We start from the raw sequence: 23,739 nt of genomic DNA on the forward strand, positions 1-23,739 counted from the left end.
TAAGGATTACATTAAAATCAATGGAGTGCCGAATGATCTGTTGTAATCAAAACAGACAGTCCCCGAAGTATTTTCCCCAACAAGGCAGACATGCTGATGTTTAAACCAACATTCATCAGGTGTGATTCCATCAGTTTTTATTGAAAATTTTGTAATCATAAATATATGAAGAAAGTGGCTAAAAGTATTTAGAAAATTGGGGCAACATGCCTGTAAAAGTTACATTTAAATGTCTAACTATAGCGAGGAAAATCGGTAACCGACTATGCCAGCTTGTGCTACAGAGGGCATCGCGGTCACCACAATCTTCCGTTCATACCTTCTACAAGAGAATTCTTCAAAGAGAAATCTACCTTTTATTCATTTTTTTTAAAAAGGTAGTGATGAAAAGTATATATATATATATATATATATATATATATATATATATATATATATATACACACACACACACATACATCCATACACATATGTGTGTGTGTATGTATGTATTTTTCTCCATGAATTGACCATTTCAATCCCCATGTCGGAATACGTTATGGAGGGAAATTAAAAATTGACACGATTCTTAACACACTGTAACATTTCCTCATACCATGAATAAGACAAGTAAAAGGGGGGCATCGTCTCGTTGTTTTCGTTGTGTTCCGAAAGATCCACAATAAATAAAAGAACAACAAAGAGACTGGTTTATCATACTATAAAGCAGTGGATCTTCAGACTATATATTTGAACACATCTTAAGTGTAAAGATTAATTGTTATCCAGGAGTGGAAGGGTTTCCTAATAACGTCGCAATTTTGCCCAATACCTATAATTTTCTTACATAGAACATCGTGTGAATATATGGAAAATCATTCACAATACATGTATCTTTAAAGGTTAAGAAAAAGGAAAGTTGCATGCCGTACTAATTACAGTGTCTTGATTCACCCGCCTCCCGAGTATTTCCTCTCCCACACGTCTCGGACTGAGTGAGACCTTGGTGTGCTCTGTCATGTGTCATGTAGACGTGCTAATTTGGCAAAGGTATACGTGATGGCCGTCTAGAATATACGGTACCGACTAACATGTAGGATTGAATTTCTAAAGGTCTCTACGTCAAATTATGATTTCATTTAATAAAGCAGTATGCGTCTGCGCACAACAGCTGTACGAGTGACTTCTGTAATTGCGACTCTTGTTTGATAAATGTTTTCACAGATAGAATGAATTATTAATAGAGTTTTGGAAAATTTCTGATTTTTCTAGAAGTTGTTTAAGTGCAAGTACCAGCTCTGGTGGTCTCTGATAAGAAAGTGTTTTATAAGAGTCGAAGACCCTACTTACTGAGTGCAAAGGTCACATTACGCCAGTCACCAATGCCGTTCATATAGTTCACTATTTTCAAGTTACCTACGAAACACGAGCTTCAGTACGTGTTTTAAAAAAAGACTCGGAACAGATTTGTATACACGTTAAATTACTATTTAGTAACACTTACAATTACATAAGACGTGTGGTTGGCCTCCATTTTCCCTAGAGAAAATTACACTCGGCTTTTGAGTCCGATACTTAAAGTTTACAATACTATAATAGCTGATTATTTCATCGTACTTGTAAATTATGTGATTTCCCCTGAATGTAGGGGGTGTACAGTACGTTACGGTCCTCGGTTTATAATGGCTATATAGAAAATATACTAGATTTGATTATAATTGTGCGGATGTTTTCTTAGAATTAAGTATAATGGCTGAAATGTGATATTGTGAACGTACAGTGATTTTATGACAAGCAATAAGGGGTCATGATGTAACATGGTCTGTAATTACTTCTCTTTATTTCTATACTAGGCCGTTTTTAACAATTAGCAAAATCTTCATTGTTATTCTATCAATATTTTATACGACCACCAAAGAGTAATTGGTGGTTAGAACATTCGCCACGTGACTGGGAGAACGTGGATTCGAGTCATTGGCGGTAGACTGGCCCCCCTTCCCACAATTCCGATCGCACACTCTCTACATTGAGAAGAGTGCGCGAACGGAATTGTGGGAAGGGGGACCAGACTAGTGATGCGGTAGGCGTTGGCACATAGAAGAACCCTCAAAGCTTTAATTGTTGTTACCTCACCTTCTGCCAGTAATGTTTCAGTGTGAGTGAAAAATTCTAGAAGCGATTAAAAAACAACAGCAATAACAAGTTTCTAAATCTACCGTGAAGTGGAGGATATGTAAAATAACGTTATCATTAGCGAACGATTTACCATTAATGGTTATAATAGTGCATCATTAATGATATAACTTTTTTATTAACGAACACAAATGCATTCGTTAATGCAACATTTATCATTAGTAGATTTTATATCATCAGGGGTTCCTACATACATGTATGTACATATTGTACTTTAACTGTAGTGTCGTGTTGAATTTTTTAATTTACCGGATGGCAGTAGATAAAACATTTACAATATGACAACTATTGATAATTTGTATCTCCTACCACTCGGTAAATTCAAGATTTACACCATAACAATAGTGTTATGATTGGTACTGCCATCGTACTTTACAGTGGTAAGGAGTGGGTGAACAGTGGCGATTTCAAAAAAGTTGAAAAACTCCGAATATTGTAACAGGTCCGACAACTCTGACATGCGCTTTATTTCATGATAACTTTAAGCAACCATTAAATATTTTGTACAAATATATCATAGCACAGTTGATGGCCTTTGTCCTAATCTACGATCTAACATATCTATAATACAACAAATGTCGGGAATTATTCCGATCCAAAATGTCAATTACAAATTTACAAGGAATCCTCTGTCATTATTGAATGGAATTTATATCGGTATGATATAAGATAATATGGAGCACTTCGAAAACTAAAAAAAGAAAGGTATTTCCCAAAATAGTGTTATATTAAGTACCTTCCTTCCTATTCCTCAAAGAATGTCACTCTCGCAAGTCTAGAATTGTGTGTCGGGTCTCTTCTGGTGAATATAGCTACGTCAATCTAGAAGTAATTTGTCTAATAACATTTTTAGGGGAGAAAATTCAAGCACTTTGTAAATGGGTTATAACAGATCGAGCAATACAGAAAATGGGCATATTGTTTTTCTCTTGCACAATTACTTATGAAAAACAGTGGGCATTTTTCATCGACGTTCATGCAATGTTATTATTTTTTTCAATATCAAATCATACATTATATGACAATAAAAATATGTTCAAGCCATACCTATTCTTTCCCCGAAGGAGCAAGACATTTTTCAAAAAAAATAAAATAAATCAAATGCTATACGTTCTTCTAAAGTGGAGCCAAATTATTTTTAAAACAGGTGTTGACGTACTTGTTTACTTATACCAAATTCCTTGTTCAATAACACAAAATGAAGATGATTACTACACAATTTCTTACGTTGGATTTCGGTTTTTAAGATTCATTGAAAAAAATGGCTGAGATACTTTGATCCCTCAGTTCTGACCATCAACTGGTAGTGAGGAAGAAACATTTTGTACATTGAAACAAATGTTTAGAAAGAATGACCTTTTCTCCATATGTACCCGGGTGATATTCTGATTACATTATTACATGTACATTAGGATTAGTTCATAAAGTTAAGCTATATATTTTCCGGAACAGGAATCAAGCAGTGGTTTAATAAATGATAAAATCGATATAATCCAATAAAAGTACATTGTCAAAAATGTATTTTGTGTAATCTCCCATTCTCTTATTAAATGTATTTATGATTAACGGGGTGACTTTTTAAACGAAACGTACGTTAATACGACCCGATTAATGGAGGCAGGATTGGGTAACCAGAGATCAGAGAAGGAGCCAGCAGTAAAGGTCAGCACAGTGACATGTCGGTAGAAAAGTATTAAAGCACACAATCGCCCCGCTACATGCACTTCGGTGGGCTGCATTGCAATTCTGCACAAATTAAATTCTACAGAGGGGTTTACAAGTTCAGACCAACAACGGCACTTGTTAGTCAATATGCAAGTCATAAATCTTAGGGAAATTGATATCAAATGCTAATTACAACATCAAACAGTTTTAAATAATTATTTTACACTTCAATTGCATTTTATGCGGAGAGTATATTATATTTGTTGTTTTTTTATGTCGTTAAAGGGACAATTGTACTACAGTGATTGGATCGAAACGCATAAACCGATGATTGATGTCAAAATATGGTTTGTATCTCCTCAAAGTATTGATGTTAATAGATGTTTTAAAGATTTTTAAGCGCCGAATCATTTTGCAAATTGAAATATCTGTATAAATTCCTTTGCAGTACATTGAGGTGAAAGTTGGTGGCTGCTCTCGTCTTCGTGCCATAGCAAAGGGTTAGTATTTACATAAAAATCAACTGCCAAGTCCATCTGTTAAAATAAGTAGACATTTGTCAGCTTTCAGACACGGGTCAGCGTAAAAGGTGTGAAATAGATATCAGTCAATGGGTAGAAAACGTTAATTTTCTCTGTATTCGTAGCCGTACAAGTTACATGTAAATATTATTACCGATATTTTACGGAAAATGCCACACACACTCATCAACAAGGAAACACACGGGGATTGACTCTGTTTCAGAAAAACCTTTTCACGCCTTGATATATAAAAATACATACTATTAAGATTTTGACCGGAGGTGCATTATCGCACACTGGGATAGAATATCACATTACCAGTGTCACCCACAGTACCAGCAGTTGAGTCACTTTAAAATGGACATCTGTATCGCTTGGGGTCCAAGAACGCGGGACAGGGCTATTATTGTAGGTTAATTACGGAGAATTATCCTTTGAAGAGATACCACCCGGCTAGATGAAGGACCCCTCTCCTCTCCACTCGGCCCAATATGAGCTGATATTTTGATTTTGTCTTTGAGGCCCCCAAAAAAGCATACAAAATGTATTCTCGTTGATCTAGAGGACACAGCAATTACAGAAAATCATGAAAAATTAATGATAATGATGAAGACTGTGTTGAGTAATGCAATAAACTTCTAGCTATATAGAGAATTTCTGTGTGTTGAAATTGGCACTCCCACGCCACGGAACATCAGACGCATAGTGTTGAACGTCGTAGCAAGTCTAATTGGAAGGGACGTAGGTAACGAGACGGCAAACTTCTTTCAATCTTTCTACTTTGACGCAAGATAAAAATACGATAATTGCAGTAGAAATGTCGAATACGGACATCTAAGAAACCCCTCAAACCAGCATAATTTTCATCTAGAAGACTGGGCATTAATTTTCGAAATTTGCTTACAAATACTTTGTTTCCGATTTAAAAATAACTTCAGGACAGTTTAAGCATAATGGGGAAAACTTCGTTCATTCCAAGTCATTTTTTAACAGGTATCCATTTACTATTAACGGAAGTAGATAGTCAGAATGATAAAATCACGGGAAAATTAAAAATCTACATAATACAATTTTGAAAAGAATTTGGTTTAAGCTTTTGTATCCGCGCGTTTTTTGTTGTAAAATATGCGTTATAAATGAAAATAATGACCGCCGCAACAGAGATGCACATTGCGGGTTGCAAGAGATGATCTCCCTGCAACAAGAGTTGCGGCGGGGATACATTTGTGTGTTTTTGTTCACTGGTGTGGCGTACAATATATTTTTAGCTAATCATCACACACATGCAGGAATGGTACTTTGCATAGGCATCTTGGTTTTCCTAGACGTTAGCGTTTAAGTGTAAGAGGTCCAAGTAATTGAAATGAAATGCCAAATTCCCTTTTGTACAAGATTTAGCCGTATTCTGAATTATCAAACTTTCATGAATTGACTCTTGTATATATAGATCTTTTGTTCCTTTTGGTTTTTTCTCTGTGGGGATCCGGGTTAGAATAGGTCCTCAGTATCCCTTGCTTGTCGTAAGAGGCGACTAAATGGGGTGGTCCTTCGGAGGAGACTGCAAAAGCCGAGGCCCCATGTCACAGCAGGTGTGACACGATAAAGATCCCTCCCTGGTCAAAGGTCGTAAGCGCCGAGCATAGGCCTAAATTTTGCAACCCTTCACCGGGAATGATGACGTCTCCATACGAGTGAAAGATTATCGAGCAATATACAATCAACCAATCTTTTGGTTTTCAAGGTTATATATCAGATGTCAAGGTCATTGAAGGTACACTCCAGATTCCTTGGGTACAGATCTGGAATGTATTTTCAAATTAGTGAAACTTCAATAATGTTATCGTTTATTAAGATCTGGTTTCCTGGTGAGTTTCAAGGTTAGATTTAAATGGCTAAAGGTCACTGTATTCTATATCTGATTCAGTAGAATTGTGCAAGGTTGCTGTTACAACATGGTTTTCAAGGAAAATATGAATTATCAAAGTCAGTGAAAGGTAAACTCCAAAACCCCTATTCTCTTTAGAGAAGTCGAGAGGCATAGCCTACATCGACTCATTCATGTTTTGATTCTGGAAAACGTGTAAATGCCGGAGTCGGTGACGGTTTATGCTTTAACCGACGTTTCGACTCCGATGTGCCTGGATTTACGCAATAGACAATTTGTTTTCAAACATTTAACAGCAATGCTCAAAACTGTCATAAAGAAATCAACACTTACTTGCTTTTAATCCATTTTCAATATGTCCTCTGTCCCGGGTTTACGTTAACTGGTCTTGGGAGCTGTCACAATAGGGGACCAGTTAAGAGAAAAGCAGGCTGACGTAATCAGAGTTGTGATTTAAACCCGGGACAGGGGCATATTGAAAATGGATTAAAAGCAAGTAAGTGTTGATTTCCTTGTGACGGTTTTGTGCATTGCTGTTAAATGTTTGAAAACAAATTGTCTATTGCGTAAATCCATGCACATCTGAGTCGAAACGTCGGTTGAAGCATAAACCGTCACCGACTCCGGCATTTACACGTTTTCCAGAATAAAAACATGAATGCTTGCGAAGAGAAGTCGATGTAGGCTATGCCTCTCGACTTCTCTAAAGAGAATACAAAACCCCATGTGAAAGAAGATAGTATTCAGTTTCATTGAGACTTTCAAGGAAGCTGTCGACTGGAATCCACCGGGCAAGAGGGAGAAAGGGAATTTAGCAACAACCCGGCTACCGACCCCAGGTACGGATCTAACATAAATCCGAATGTCCTGGGGGAAATTCAAACATGCAGTTTAAGACAAAACTCAAAAACGAACTGTTGTCAAGGCCCTATGCCCTTTCAAAGGCCAATTTAGCGCTACGCAAGAGAGTAATCAAATTAAAAGATTCGTTTTCCTATGAATTTTCAAGGTTAGATGCAAAGGGTCAAGGTTACTGAAAGGGAAATTGGGAATTTCCTTGCTTAATAAAAAATCACTGTTTTATGTATCAGATTTCATTGACGTTTGGTAGGATGCTGTGAAGGCATTGCTGTCCGAGACCTTTATTTAGGGTTCTAGCGCTTTTCAAGGTTAAATATGAATGTGACGGGAAAGGAAATGCTTTCATATAAAATTGTTAGTGAACGCATATATCGCTGAAATGATCAATGTTTTCCAGGCTGTGTTGCAAAACCGCCTTTACCTACAAGAATTCGTTCTGGAAATATGAACAATATGACAGTTTATAGTTACAGCAATGTCTACTTTCATTGTACTGCTTCATTAGATTGTTATATTATATATACCAATATTAAAGAAATCTGAGATGTATATACGTCCAGTGAAGGATTTGTGCTCTCTTTCGTGCATTTTTCGATACTATGGCTTGAAACTGGGATACGCATGATCAATTTCGTTACATCATCGATCACTAACCGGTCGCGGTGGCGCAATGGTAGAGCGTTCGTTTCGTATCCGATAGGTCATGAGTTCAAGTCACACTTGTGCCATGTCCGCGTCAAACCTAAGTGCTCCTTCGCCAAGCGCTCGGCAATCACGGGTGTTTTGGTTACGACCTTACAAACGGAAGTTCCGTGTCGAGGCAGGCGTCGGCACGTTAAAAAATTCTCACTGTTACGGCACTGAGCGCTATATGCTTAGGTCTAAATTTATGGCCTTCATTTACAGCTGGTGACGTCTCAATTGAGTGAAAAATTCTCTACGGGACGTAAAACAAACAAACCATCGATCACTAGATATAAATAGTTCAAAACAGTTCCCTGGGTTATTGGGTATAATCGAAAAATAAAGCAATGGTTTAGAAACTGTGGAACTAGGCTACGTGAGACAGGATGCTTAAAGATATCAGAATTCATTTTTTTTTTAAAGTAGAGAAGTTAATCGCAAAATAAAGAAATGGGGTGTTTCTTCATTAACTCTCCCATTTTGGATTATACAAAAGGGTCTACAACATCTTTTCATTGAGTTTGATTTAAGTTTGCCAATGAAATGCCAATGCCCTTGTTAATTCTTTGGCCATGTATATATTTCGTTATACGTTTTTGATAATCAGTTGATAGTAAACCAAGTCTCCGTGCGTTACGTGTCCCTGCGCTTGAATGCATTAAGCCAGCACCTGAATGCTGTGTTGGAATACAGAACTTCGTCTAGTGATCAGCCTCAGTCTAAATCAGCCTGCAGTTCACAAAGAGATTGTATGTACCTCTGTATTTAGCATTCAGTCTATCTGCCAATTAATAAGCAATATAACCAGGGGAAAAGTTTGTTCTTTAAGTCATTGTTCATTTCAAAATTGGATGAATTACTAGATTAATTTATTTTTTCTATTACATTCATAACCATTTCAAAAGAGGTCGATTGAACATCAAACATTTAATCAGTATTTCACAACTGATGCATTGTACAAAAGTCTTAAAATGAGGGTAATTATGCTAGAAGTGAATAATGAATCAAACCCTCCGCCTACAATACAATGCACTCGTCATACACACTGATCGAAGCATGACTAGGTGTATTCTTAAATATTTCTATCAGAAAGTAGTCGTGAAAATATTTATTAGCAAGTATCAAATTCTTGTCCTTGAATTTGATATGACATATCTGTCAGTCTCTGCTCTTCATTTTTGAACAACTTCGCTTGTCTTTGACACTTCACATTTCTGGTTTTATACTGAAGCTTCACGTCCATTAATACAGCTTGCCATTTCTTTCTCCACTGTATTCAGACTCCAAAGATTGATGCATGAGCTTTTCTGTGAGAGTCGCCTGATTTCTATTTCGAATACGAAATTATTTACAATTTCAAAATTATTTTATGAAGAAATCGATGAAATGTAATCGTCAGAATTCAAATAAAAATATTCTTTTTAGGAAGGAGTGAACCACTGTTACCTTTTTTTAAAAACATGCATTATCAGCTAATGAGTTCAAGACTGCGTGACATGCAATGATTACAACTGACAATAGCAATGTGGTTTTAAAAAATGAAAGATTTACATGAAATAATCCCGTCTATTCTAAATATTTTATATGATTATCGACAGATCATGTATCTGTTCCAAAACCACTCCATGCTTCTGACCTTGAGCAAAATCAATATGTTTCCTCACTACTTGAGAAGAGTAATACGCTCTTTATTTAAATCTTCTTGCGGGAATCTTAGTGCAAATGCATACCATTCCTCGAAAAAACCCTCTCTTCATCATGATACTCAAAACATTTACTTCTTTCCAAAATCGTCGAATCCTCGCATTTGGACGATACAGATGTCCTATAATCAATTGGTTCAGATTCATTTTTTTTCATTTCAGAATCTTCTTTGCGGGTTACATTTTGACAACGCAACTCTCAACATTTCGAAAACGTAAAAAGAAGATAGAATCAGATATCAAATTTCTGTAACAATAACGAATTTAATAAGTTAACAACTGAACATACATATAGCATTCATATAACATTCACACATATAAATACACGCATATCAAAATCACAGATAAACGTGCACAAACATGAGATTCTCTTCAGTCTCCGAAAATTGGTCCTTATGCACTCTCATTGCTCTTTACGAGTAAAGATATAGACTTGTACGTTTGAACACATGAAAAAAAAATTACGTTTGCGAAAAATATGCGAAAACCACATAGTGATTGACTTGTGTAAAATATCACCTACGAGAAAAGGATCGTTGCTTTTTACTGGGCTTGCATTGTCCCTCTTACAAAATTACACAGCCACCCTTGGAACTCAACAGCTGAGTATACAAATAACAAAGTAAAAAAGGCATTGAGTAGATTGTTAACTTGCGCGATTCTAACCAGTAGTATTTTGGAAATTGTTACATTCATTACCCTTTGTGCGAGCATGAATATGAGTCAAAGCAAAGTTGACACACGAAATCGGGAACGTTTTTGGCTTTAATTATTGAACACAAAAGGATAATTCACAAATAAGCGTTATGTTCCTGTCATGCGCACTTGCAGTCCTCTACGATCATGTCAGGATAGTCCGTGAACTGATATTTTCCATCGCTGTCTTTATGAAGAATGGTAAGTGGACTCAGTTTTGATGGAACGCAACACGGTTTCGGAAATTTGCTAGGATATAAAGCGTGAAGTCGGGCTTGTATTCCCGCGAACGTGTTGGCCATTTTAAAGCGATCGGGACAACTTCCATCGCAATAATGAGCTTCATATTCGGGTGGTGCGATTATCCAATCGTCCCAGCCCAAATCACTGAATGCTATTGTCGTTGTGAAACGGCAGCATCTACTTTCCCCGTCCCCTTTGACACAATCTCTCCTCTCAATATTATTTTGTCGTTTGACACGTTTTAATATTGAACGTTCGTGAGTCTTCATTTCCAGAATTGGTACCACAACATTGTATCTGGTTGCTGTTCGATTAGATTTTGAGCTCTTTTTTTCTGCGACATCCAAGGAAGGGAAAAGTAATTGACCGGCATTGAGACCGTCTGCATAAATTTCTACTCCATTATTTAATTCTGGGTCATCGATCCAGTCTTTAACGACTTGGGTAATGTCGAATATTTCCCAGCCATCCCTACTCACATCTACGGTTCTGGATTCAATTAATGTTTCTACCACTTGGTTACAGCTGAAAATTTTTATTTCAACTTCATTTGTAGGAGCTGTATTTAACGAAGTGTGTTTGAACAGTTTTAATTTTGCATTTGATATGGCTGTTTCTCTCGTGTGGTCTTCTGGGTGCTTGACTTCCGGTTGGACGAAAAATCTTACTCTCCCATCTTGAGATGCCTTTTTGTTATCTAAAAAATGTGTAAATACTATTATTACCTTTGTATCAGATAAGAGAACTTTCATGAAAATAGATGATTGTGAGCTTGTCAGTATTCAATGCAGATAAATTTTGCCTACGATTTCAGTTGGGGTGGTGGGTTACAGACCTATAATTCTTTAATATTTCTAAAATTTCTCGTTGATGAACTTGAGTCATTACAGACAACATTTGCGTGGAAACTGTTGAAGTACAACATTGGGACTACATGTATAATGGCGCGAAAATCGTTGGCGTATGGTAGGAAGTTTTTCTCAATACCGAAAATTAGATGTAGTGTGGGTGTATTTATTTAGGCATGAAAACAGACACTGAGGGAATACTCAGTTTATGTAGAAATGTAAAACTATAAAAATGGAACATATATGCAGATAAAGACATAGACGCATTGAAAAAAAAATCAAGTAATATCAAAAGTTACCTAAGGTGGAATATTTTGCAATACGAGAAAAAAAAAGTATGTTGTCGGCAAAGTATTAATTTACGCAAAGCTTTGGTAACTGTATCCTGCATTGACCTTGACACAAAATTATGGACGATGAATGAAATTTCAAATAAAAGAACTTTATATTAATGCAAGATAAAGGTACGGTGTTAAAATTAGCCATGATTTACCCCTGACGGACGACACCTGACATGCGGTGCGATTATAATTATGTGTTTTACATCAAATCTCTTGATTTAATCAAAGTATTTAAAATATTTGGCTGAAATCTTGTGGACGCGGTGAACCAAGACTCGGAATGTTTGTAAATATAACAAACTATCGTGAGACCCTACTTGGCCCTTATCTCATTTATTATAACTGATTTACGGCCATAAGCTATTCTCGTTATACGTATAGAACTTGATTTTTCATTCCCAATTTTAACTATAGTTTAAAACAGGTATTTGCATGCTACAGATTTATATGTACGTTTAAGAATATTTTAATTGGATACAAAGACTGTTATAGATCAATCAAAATGTACTTGTAAATTTTATCACGATCAGGAATTTGCAGGTACACTGTCCGCACGGTAAATACTACATATTCCATTTGACCCGATAACGAGGCGTGTGACGGAGGCTTGCGACGTTCGGGTTGTCACGAACTCTAACACTGAGACTCTCCACCTCTCTAAAGTGAATTCCGAGGTCAACGTGGTTCACAACAATTCATAGCATCACACACGGACCGTGTGCGGTTGTCTCGCAAAAGCGTTGCTTCTGTTTAAGACCGTCCTGACGTTCAAGTGACAATGTCTATAGAAATTCGATGTGGATACCACGAGGGTTTTCAAATAAAAAAACAAAACAAAACACAACCTACAATAGCTTTTGTACAAAATTTATGCCGATTTCATTGACAATATATTGAATCTGTTTACTTTTTTCATTCTTTTACAACATCTGAACACTTTTCAAAATTGTTTACATATACTGCCTGAAAAATATTGAGGGCGGTTTTATTATTTAAGTTTAAAGAAAGTTTCTGCGTGATTGGAGGCAGGACAAATGTTATTGATTGATGTATTGAGACCATACATAAAAAATCTCAAAGAATATTCGAATGTCGGTCTTTTCATTATTAAATGCCAACCGCATTGTTAATACAATTCAAACATCATTTTCAATCCTCGTTTGCCATTTAGAACAGCTTTTCAAATAACATTTTATCATAAAGTTGTGGTATGGATAGATACATTTTGTACTGATTGAATTTTCAAACAAGAAATGAATAAATTGGTGCTGATTGCGTACTTATGCTCGGCATTTCCAAAGATCATGAATTGTTGTTGCCGAAATCTACTTGTTAAGCGTTTTATCTGTCAGAAATGGTTAAACCTTAGTCAAGTCTTCAGGACCAAAGAACAGTCAATACGCAACTATCAGGAATAATGTATCCAATTGTAGCGACAGTAGGATTCGCTAGGCAATGACGGGACAGAATCGCCAAGGCCTCCCAACGTTTATATCTGAGACAGGAAATTATGTGTCTAATTTGACTTCTAGGTGTCTGGGACTAACTTTATACACTGTCGAAATATCGACAAAACGATTAAATTAAAATCTATATGCCTTAAGATTATAACTTCAAACTTTCATTGCCGACATTTTTTGGTGATTCTTTACCAATTCTAAAAATCTGCAGACTCATTTTTGAAGTTGGTTTTCTCATTTCTCCTTAAAGCGATTCAAAATTCATCGTCGTCATTTAGTGAAGTAATTTACATTTTATTGATGTACATTGAAGAGATAAAAGACATTAAGAGAACTATTTCAAAACAGCAAGTTTACGATTTAAGACATCAACTCGCGAGCTGTCCTCGTTCTTTACCTGCCGATTCAGTGGTCCAGAATCTACTTCTCACAACGTAGACGCATTTTTGGATTGTTAAGAAATGTGGGATAAAAATAAATATCTTGAGTGTATTTTGTTGAAAAAATGGTGTATCCTGTCCAATTCATCTTATGTACATTCATTTTCTTTAGGTTACAATCTACCACGATCAGAATTCGAACCTATATTTCGTACTTTAAATGCAAACAGAAAAAAATAAGGCATTTGAATAACAATAGAAGCTCTGACAAAAATCAATGTACAGGAGCTTACTCTTTCAAACTCTTTTCGATAAATCTGAACTCTGCTGTTGAAAGAAAAATCTCGTACCCTATTTAATGCACTCCGATAGCCGATTATCTTGCAATAAAACAATTCAAGTGAAATGCTAAATTCTTTTTTGGCCATGACATTTTACGTTCTTTTAGTGTACAGGTATAGTAATAAACATCTCGACATGTCTGCGACGCACATTTGATTTCTATAGCAGCTTTATTCAATATTCATAACACTTAGAAGTATGTCCGTAATTCTTCTATCACCACAGCGCGTGGATATTTCATGCACGGGTTACTTGATTGAATAACCACTAAAATGTAGATTTTTATTACAATCGTTTACGAGATGACAATCTGAAGATGCGCCTATTAAAAGTGAAAGTACAAGGTTATAAAAATTTGATACGAAATATCTGACATAGCCATCATTTTTCAGATGCCTGGAACAGTATTAAATCAATAAAGGCATGATAGTGTACTTTAGATGTCAGCTAGCGTTCTATTGATATCGGAGGACTCGTGGTATAAAAGAACTCGCGACGATACCTTACCTGTCGTGAGACTGTAACTATACATTGCTGTGGTGCCTGGAATCGGTTCAGAATCTTGATGATAATTCCCGTCCTTTTTTCGCATGTAATTCCTGTACATTTGTATCAAAGTCCTTTTCTCTGCAATAGTTTCATTAAATGCAGTCACTCTGGGTACATTTTCATACCGCAAACCATCGAGAATTTTTTGTTTAAAACCTTCAATTCGCTGCAAATGCTTTTGCCGTTCAGTGTGGACGGACACAGTGGCAGGCTTGGCAACAACCAGAATGGTCAACTGCACGACCGTTATCAACACGGTATGAAAAGTACATTCATAGTATAATTTCATAGCGTGGAGCAAAGCAATCCGAGAGGGCCTTGTCTGTTTCCAGAACAGTTGTGAAGTTTCTCCGCAAATAACAGACAGTTTGTCATAATAAAATGTTATAATTGCAGATAGGTATTTTAACAATAGTTTGTTTGAAACGATATATATATACACACATAGCCTGATTTTTAACTCTGAGTTGCTCTGTTCATTGAATATTATTTTGTAGGTTGGTTTGGCCCCGCCTCCTACCACGTGGAAATGTTTATACTTGTTGCCCAATAAATATTCTGATATGATTGTAACTTTATACCTGAAATGAATAATCATTGGTCGATGCAGAAATTGACGTCACTTCATTCATTTACACTCTTAAACCGCTGATTGAGACTGAAGGGATATATCGTTTTCCCAATATTTAAAAAATGTCGATGAAATATGGGTCAGATTATGGACTCGAGTAACAGATTCCACTCTGCATTGCTCTAGAGAAAAAATGTAATTAGTGATAATAAAATCGTGAGGCATGAGCATTTTCATGTACTTTAAAAATTCAAGGTTAACACTTCATTATTCATATTTTCCTACATACTTTTTATTACATGCATAATATGATTTATGGAAAAGAAGTTATTAATAGCGAGACTTGTACATTGTAGTGGATAATGCACTTATTAAATCTTTGGATTAGTAACTTACTTAAGAATTTTAAAACTGTTTTAACGACAGGAACGATTTCCCAGTTCCGCATTTTCGATCACTGGTAAGCACGGTCACGCCCCGTTTTCTGCTAGTTAATTGACATAATGGCGATTTATGACGACATATATTATCCGACACACCGACAGTCAAATTGCACATTCATTTCATCCTACCGAGCTGTTTACTAGAGGATTACATCGTACAAAACACAAGAGATGGGTCTTCTTCAGCCTACTTTGGCGTGGCGCGCAGCTTAATTTTCAACCATTTATCTATTTTATAAGACATAAATTTAAATCAAATATCATACGATGGTTAATATTTGAAATCTACACATACCGTACCTAGATATACCCGTCACTTCAGATAAAGATCTAATCTCTGCATACTGTTAGATAGAACTCTAGATTGGTTTTTAAATATCTACAGTGGCTTGGACAAAAATCTGCAAAAATCAATTCAGATCTCTCTATTTTAGAAGCTATACTGTTATATTTAACACTCGGCGCTATTTAAAGTTTGTCAAATAAGGAAAGTTTGTGACCTATCATATCAAGAACAGAGACCAAGACCGCTCAACATAAACAAGAATTTTGTATATACACAGCCGTTTAAAACGAACTTGTTGACATCTAGTAAAAATTAATAAATGGCATTAAGATGGGAAAGTGAGGAGAGAACCACAGAAATTAATTATTACTGTTTTTGGTAAAAAAAAGAAAAAAAAAAAAGAAGAAAAAAAAAAAGAACTATGATGTAAAGTTAACGTATTCCATTTTCTTGGTGGGTGAGAAAAACTCCAAATTAGCGTAGAATATAGGAAGGTTTGTTAATTATCTTCCGAGTTGATTTTTGCGGTGTTTCCTGTTATTAACATGAACTGGGAATGTCTGAACCGCATTATGCGAGTGGGTAATAGGAGCTCTACTTGTTGCTTCTGTGATAGTCTCTCAAATATGCATACTTGTTGCCCTTCCGTGATAATCTGTGAAATGTACGTATATCAAAGATTTTATACACCGTATAGATATAAACATATCTACAATATTGCGATGTCCTCTGATAATCATATTAGTCTATTTTTATGCACCCCCCTTCTCTTTTTAAAAAAAAAAAAAAAGAGGAGGCATATTGTTTTGCACCTGGCGGTCGGTCTGTAGACTAAGTCTTGTTCGCTCAATATCTAAATATTGCTTTGCTTGGCAGTTACCAAACTTGATATAGTGGTTGCCCCTAGAGAGTAGATGCCCCTATTGATTGTCAGGTCATAAGGTCAAGGGTCAATCTGTCGGTCTGTGGACCAAATATCTAAAGAAAACTTTGCTTGACAGTTACTAAACTAACTGTAGTGATTGTCCCAAGAGAGCAGATGACCTCTATTGATTGTCAGGTCACAAGGACAAGGGTCAAACAGGGCATTGTCTGCACAATATATTGAAAACGCTTTGCTTGACAGACATCAAACCTGGTAAACTGGTTCTACCCACGAGTATAGGCCAGTGGGAATCCGGGTTAAAATATAATAGGTCCTCAGTACCCCTTGCTTGTCGTAAGAGGCGACTAAATGAGGCATTCTTTTGGATGAGACCACAAAAACCGAGACTCCGTGTCCCAGCAGGTGTGGGTATACATTTTGCAGCTCTTCACCGGCAATGGTGACGCCTCCATATGAGTGAACAATTCTCGAGCGGGACGTTAAGCAATATACAACCAACCAACTACAACCTAAGTATAGATTTACACAGTCCAACCAACCAACTACAAACTAAGTATAGATTTACACAGTCCAACCAACCAACCACAACCTAAGTATTGATTTACACAGTCCAACCAACCAACTACAAACTAAGTATAGATTTACACAGTCCAACCAACCAACTACAACCTAAGTATAGATTTACACAGCCCAACCAACCAACTACAACCTAAGTATTGATTTACACAGTCCAACCAACCAACCACAACCTAAGTATTGATTTACACAGTCCAACCAACCAACTACAACCTAAGTATTGATTTACACAGTCCAACCAACCAACTACAACCTAAGTATTGACTTACACAGTCCAACCAACCAACCACAACCTAAGTATAGATTTACACAGTCCAACCAACCAACTACAACCTAAGTATTGATTTACACAGTCCAACCAACCAACTACAACCTAGTATAGATTTACACAGTCCAGCCAACCAACTACAACCTAAGTATAGATTTACACAGTCCAACCAACCAACTACAACCTAAGTATTGATTTACACAGTCCAACCAACCAACTACAACCTAGTATAGATTTACACAGTCCAGCCAACCAACTACAACCTAAGTATAGATTTACACAGTCCAACCAACCAACCAACTACAACCTAAGTATAGATTTACACAGTCCAACCAACCAACTACAACCTAAGTATAGATTTACACAGTCCAACCAACCAACTACAACCTAAGTATAGATTTACACAGTCAAACTACGTTGGACATAACTTAATCTTGAAAACCCTTTGCTTAACAAACATTGGTACATTGATAATCCTAAGAAGTAGATAACCCCTATTGATTTTGAAGTCACAAGGCCAAGCTACTCTGGACATAAGATGTTGTCCGTTCAGTATCTTAAAAACCATTTGTTTGACAGACATCAAACTTGGTATACTGGTACCCTCTAAAAAGTAGATGACCCCCCCATTGGTTTTCAAGTCACAAGGACAAAGATCATGACTCAAATGACTGGTTATATGGAAATGTCTGCTCAGTGTCTTGGGAGGTCAAACTTATATCATGGTTACCCCTGACTAGGTAGTGAATCCGTACGCTATCACTACAGCCATTCTAAATGAAAAGTTGATCCTTTTCAATGACGTCACACGGTGGGGATATAGGCTGAAACATTTTTGATGATCTTTATTTATACGAAGTAGTATTATGTCTTCGTGTTTTACATTTTATGTAGAAGACGTTTCAAGTTTGTAAGGACTACGTTCAATCCCATTGTTAGTGTTAAATGTATAGTACATTAAACCATGACCCCAACACTCGGAGATATCTTATAAAACTTATATAGGCATTTACGCACAATGCAAAAAAAAAAAAAGAAAAGATTTTTCTGTACTAGAAGCGATATCATTGGATAGTTTTGACAAGATCAGTATGTGCACAAATCGAATCCTTATCCTATATTATGGAATTTATCTTTGAGCAATGAAAAGTGATTTAGTTAATCAAGAAAAGAAAATTAATGGATAAAATTCAACTTGGGGGATTGTTGAAATGCAATTTGCTAGAATTATAAACAATATGTTGTTTGTAGCTGTCGGTGAAGCACTTCGGTTGATATTTAATTTGTTATTGTTATTTTGTAAACTCTTTATAATTTTTTCCCTAGATAAGGAAGCTTTTTAAAGATCCTTTTTTTTCATACATGATTTCCTGAAGGTAACAGATTCTGTCTTGTATATTATAGATTAATTTTCAGAGCGCTCCCTTCAATTGAATGAACCCTGGTTGAATTTGAATTGAAATGATAATGAAATACCGGAAGTTTTAATCTTGGAATATTTTGGGTACGACATTAAGGATTGATCGTCTTGAACACCAATAAGTAATCCTTTCATGGGACATTGTTTTCCTTAAATAAAATTAGCACAGCTAGCGTCTTTCAAATTTTGAAAGCACATGTACAAACTACTAGAAATGAAAGTATTATCGGCGCACGCGTTTACGAATGATTACTGTCATTTGAAACGGGGAAATATAATTGAGGTCTACTTCCGGATATGTAGTGGCGAAATGAAATTTCACATTACAACAAACTGAAAGTCAGTTGATAAATAGAAAACTAGTTTTGAAAAATTGTAAGTAATTGAACGACCCTGATCATGCATGGTTAGGACATGAATAGGTAAATGTCATTGTAGCCCATTTCAGAGCAATAACATGGCCTTGAGGTCTCTGCACAGTAACCTTGTAATTATCAATCGTCAATATCTTTCGTAAATAAACAATACATTAAACTCTTCTCAAACCTTATAAGTGGGCTCGACATATTTTGAAGACCTTAAATATGCCTTTATCGTCGAGTTGCAATTTGTTAACGTAAAACGCCATCTGGTGGACAGGAACCGGGTACAACGGGGTCTTTATTTTATTGATTTTGTTTCACATGATGTGAACAAATATATATATTCACACACACACAATCACACATATGCTAATCACGTCGAAAGTCAATGGATACACCTAAATATTGGTTAACCATTGTTCTGGATGAAAGCAGAATGGCCCATTCTAAATTCTTATCATGGAAAAAGAAACCATTCTCTCTGCTTTATAGCAAAAATATCGTGGCATTGACACAAGAGGGGTCAATATTTGTTCAGGTTTTCAGTATATCATTACTCATTTAAAAAATGAAGATTATTTGATGAAGATGAAATAATGATGTTTATAAGATATAAAATAATCGGGTATGTCAAGTACAACACTTGAAATAAGCATTTAATTATTTTTCTTATTGAAAATAAAATGATACTCTATTAAGGTAAAATGTAATAAATGTATATTTCCCTGCTGAGCTCAAACAAGTATTAACCGCTGTTCCATACGTATAGTAAACAAGAGACCCATGGACCGTAATGCTCACCGTAATGCTCACCAGCACACGTTACAGGATAACGGTTCACTACATTTCTCAGTATGGTTGTATATTGATTTTCCTATTTATTAAACTCTAAACATTTTGTACAGGAATACTGTATACGGGGTTATTTTCGCCCTGTGTTATTTTCGCCCTGTGCTATTTTCGCCCCGTGTTATTTTCGCCTTTCTACACTTGCAGACAGTTTTCGCCCCGTTTTAAATTCACCCAGACATAGTTGTGTTCAAAAAGAGATATGAGAGAAAACAGTGTCGCCCACTCTTAAATTCGCCAAGTGACAACGAGGGCGAAAGGGACGAAAATAAATCAGGGGCGAATATTTCCCTGTATACAGTATGTGGACGTCTACTATGTGTATGATCAGAGTCACCAGGGGCGGATCCAGGAATTGCGGTTACAGGGGGCGCCAATTTATGAGACAGTGGGTCCAGGGCGAAGCCCTGGTGGGGGTCCAGGGGGCGAAGCTCCCGGATTTTACAGATTTTATTGGGCTTGAAATATTTCTCCCATTTAGTCATTTGTACTATTTTCTATCATTTTAATAAGGTGAAATTAATAAAATGACACAAATTTTAAAGCTGTATGACCCGATGTTCATGTATTATTTTTGTACATAATTACTTTAAAGCAGATTAATTACTTTATAAAGTTATTAACTTTCCCCTAATTACATGCTTGAAAACATCTGCATGTAAAAGAAAGCAGTGCGAATATTATATTGAAAGTAAATATAGTGGGTACATATATAAATCATCCCATAATAGACGTCTATAAATAGACCCACGCGCGTCAGGGGAATCCCAACATGATGTATTAACTCATACGCAAACTGTCTAGTTTTAAGGCTGAAAGAGCGTAAAACAACGAATTACTAAGAGGTATTTGATATTTTTATTTCTATTAAACTTATGGTACGGTACTTTTATAACAAAATACATAGCTTTACACAGATAAGACCACCGATGATCTGAAAGTTTGAACTGATCACGTGACTGTCACTTGAAATGGCAGAGTGACGCGGTTATTTGTAAACATCGATTTAAAATCAAATAATTTGTGTTAAAACAGGTGAAAGAATTTATTATATGTCGTACAGCCTCATAACTACATACGTGCGATGATTTAATAGCGTTTTTACGAGATGGAAAAAAATGTTGTAATTCGGACCATACAGCTTTAAGGGTTTTTTTGGAAAAAAAATTAAGTTCTCCCAATAAAGTAATCAAGAAATCAAAAGATTTTGTCATTTATTTCTCCTGGAGTGGAAGAAATTATTGGTTTTTTTTTTTTGGTTTTTTTTTTTTTTTTATAGTTTAGTACATTTTCCAAAACAAGATACCGCGATTTACCTTAAATTTGAAAATTTTAGGGGGGGGGGGCTCTAAATCCGCCACTGGTCACTTATTGAAAGTTAAAAGTTTTAAGAATTATTAGCAGTGATCTTTTCTGATTAAAACGTATCCTTGTATGTCTTTCAACGTTTCACATTTTCGACATCTTCAAAAATAAATAACTGGTTCAAATTCAACAGAGCATTCATAGATAAAGAGAAGTTTAACCACACCATCTCCTAAGGAGAGAGCATTAAAGAAAATGGGTGGGGTTGTTTATAAATGTTTTCTAGAACCACCACATCAGACGTAAAAACAAACGTATATGGACAATGCTTTATTAATTTGGACCACTATCATGGTACCACCCTAGTTCTGGGGCCTGTCATTTAAAAAAAAACCTTGTATTTTTAATTTATGAGGACACTGTCATATAAAATTTGCCATTTCGGGAAAATGACCCCACCCTATTTCCAAATTGCACGAACCTTCTTTTGAACAAATTGGAAACTCTAGAGCTGCTGCTTCGTGATTGGGTGATTGTAGGTTCGAGCTCGCTCGTGCCTTAGCTGCATCAAACATACATGTAGGTAGCGACTGTTCATTCGTCCGTGTAGTGGGTATTTTGGATGAGACCATAAAAATGGAGACCCAGTTAGACAGAAAACAAACCTCCACTGAAAAGGCACTGAGCGAAATGCAATGGTCTGAAATTTTAGCACTTCACGTGCAGCTGATGGCATCTCGATATGGGTGAATAATTTTCGAAAAGACGTAAAATAGATGAACCTTCAAAGCAAAACATAAGTGTGTTTTGTAACAAATTCATTGAAACAGGCCATGTAGTTCTGGATAAGTGACTTGTCAGACAGATGAAGGACAGAATTCGAAAACAAACTGTGCAATAAAACGAACGATGTTTCATCAGCGGTAAGACCACTCGTTGTTGATGATGTAGATGTGCCTTAGATTTCAACACCATATCTGCAATTGGAATTACTTGAAACACATATACGATTAAAATTCGCAGATGTTCTTTTACCTAACTAAAATTCTGTGTTAAAAAGGACACAACCAATTCTACATTTCAACCCATGAAGACACCGATTTTAATTCATGAATCGAGTACTAGTAATTGATTTTGTAAAATTATTATCCACATACAATGTTTTGATATGTAATAAAATACCGAACAGAATTAAAGATTTCATCACCTGATAAAGAAAAGGTTTGGGTCTTTCACAGAATAAGTGGCACACGCAACCATGTTCTTTGTCCAATACATTTTCAAACAATCATTACCTAAACAACAACGAATAAAACTCTACAGTAGTGCAGAATCATCGTCACGTACAAATATATGTCGTACTTGGATATAGCCATGACACCCCTTTATTTGTTGTGAATTATAAACTAGTGTGATCCATAAGAGCTCTGTGTGTCGCCATCTTCAGGTTGTATGGTGGAATGGTTATTTAAAAGTGCTTGTGTACTCTTAAAGGTATACTTTAAAGAATGCTAAGAATATATTTGTTATTTTAAAAAAAATAATGATCGCTGTCTTGAGGTAATGTCTATATTTTAAGTTATTCTATGCGAATAGCCCTAAAATTCTTCTTATAAATGAACTTTATGTACTATCATAATTAATATATGGAGCGTTTCCTTATAGATAATAATTCCCCGCAATTCTTGTTCTAATAATAGTAATGTTTAGTCTAAATTTGCATTCAAATCAATGGGTGTACCAATGACACATTTAAAAAAAACCCATCTCAACAACTCATAGTTTGAAAATGATGCATTAAGACACAATTCTGCGTCAATCTCGCCAATTTGCTTTCTATAACATAAATCATTTCGCAATATATTGTATTTAATTCAATTCACGAATATAATTCCTTTCAAATTGTAGCTACTGAAAGATTTGCATTTTTATGTGTGTTACATAATTTTTATTTGCATTGTATAATTTTTCATTTGCATTGTGTAATTCTTTATCATTGTATAATTTTTCATTTGTATTGTATCCGAGAGATTGTTTATGTTGAATTGTTACAAAGAATTTCATTGGTTTCAACCAGGGTTCGATTAAAAAGCCATAGGCCACATCTTTTTTCCAGTACTACAGTACTCTTTACCTATATGTAGATTCTACCGAGCTTTCCCTCGCATATCAACCTTGTGTTTAACTAGTTCTGCACGGAAATTGGGGACTAGTTTATCATGTGGTCAAGGATCCGGAATATCTTGCTGGTTTTCAAAACGATACTGGCGAGAACTTGACCAATTGACTCCTTCATAACAAGTAAAGATAAACAATCCCTCAGATGAAAGGTGAAGATAATGAACAGTAATCAATCTCAACTCCTATAAGCAATACAAAATAGAGAGTTGGGCAAACACGGACCCCTGGACACACCAGAGGTG

At 35.8% G+C, this 23,739-nt stretch overlaps 1 protein-coding gene across 1 annotated transcript; it reads right to left on the minus strand.

The window, feature by feature from the left end:
• Positions 1–9,735: 9,735 nt before the first annotated feature.
• LOC125671365 (growth/differentiation factor 8-like) lies at positions 9,736–18,639 on the minus strand. The gene is made up of 2 exons (XM_048907014.2): positions 14,309–18,639; positions 9,736–11,127 (listed from the first exon to the last, which is right to left on the minus strand). The coding sequence occupies exons 1-2, from the start codon at positions 14,946–14,948 to the stop codon at positions 10,307–10,309; spliced, it is 1,461 nt and encodes a 486-aa protein (XP_048762971.2). The 5' UTR covers positions 14,949–18,639; the 3' UTR covers positions 9,736–10,306.
• Positions 18,640–23,739: the final 5,100 nt, after the last annotated feature.

Source organism: Ostrea edulis, chromosome 4 (genome assembly GCF_947568905.1).
Source record: "Ostrea edulis chromosome 4, xbOstEdul1.1, whole genome shotgun sequence".
Lineage (NCBI taxonomy): Eukaryota > Metazoa > Mollusca > Bivalvia > Ostreida > Ostreidae > Ostrea > Ostrea edulis.

What these genes read in the sequence shown, in the direction of transcription:
- LOC125671365 (XM_048907014.2), bottom strand. Translation starts at nt 14,948, where the DNA reads ATGATTATTCATTTCAGGTATAAAGTTACAATCATATCAGAATATTTA. An exon ending in TAGTTACAGTCTCACGACAG is followed by an intron (nt 11,128 to 14,308) that starts GTAAGGTATCGT and finishes CACATTTTTTAG; the next exon opens with ATAACAAAAAGGCATCTCAA.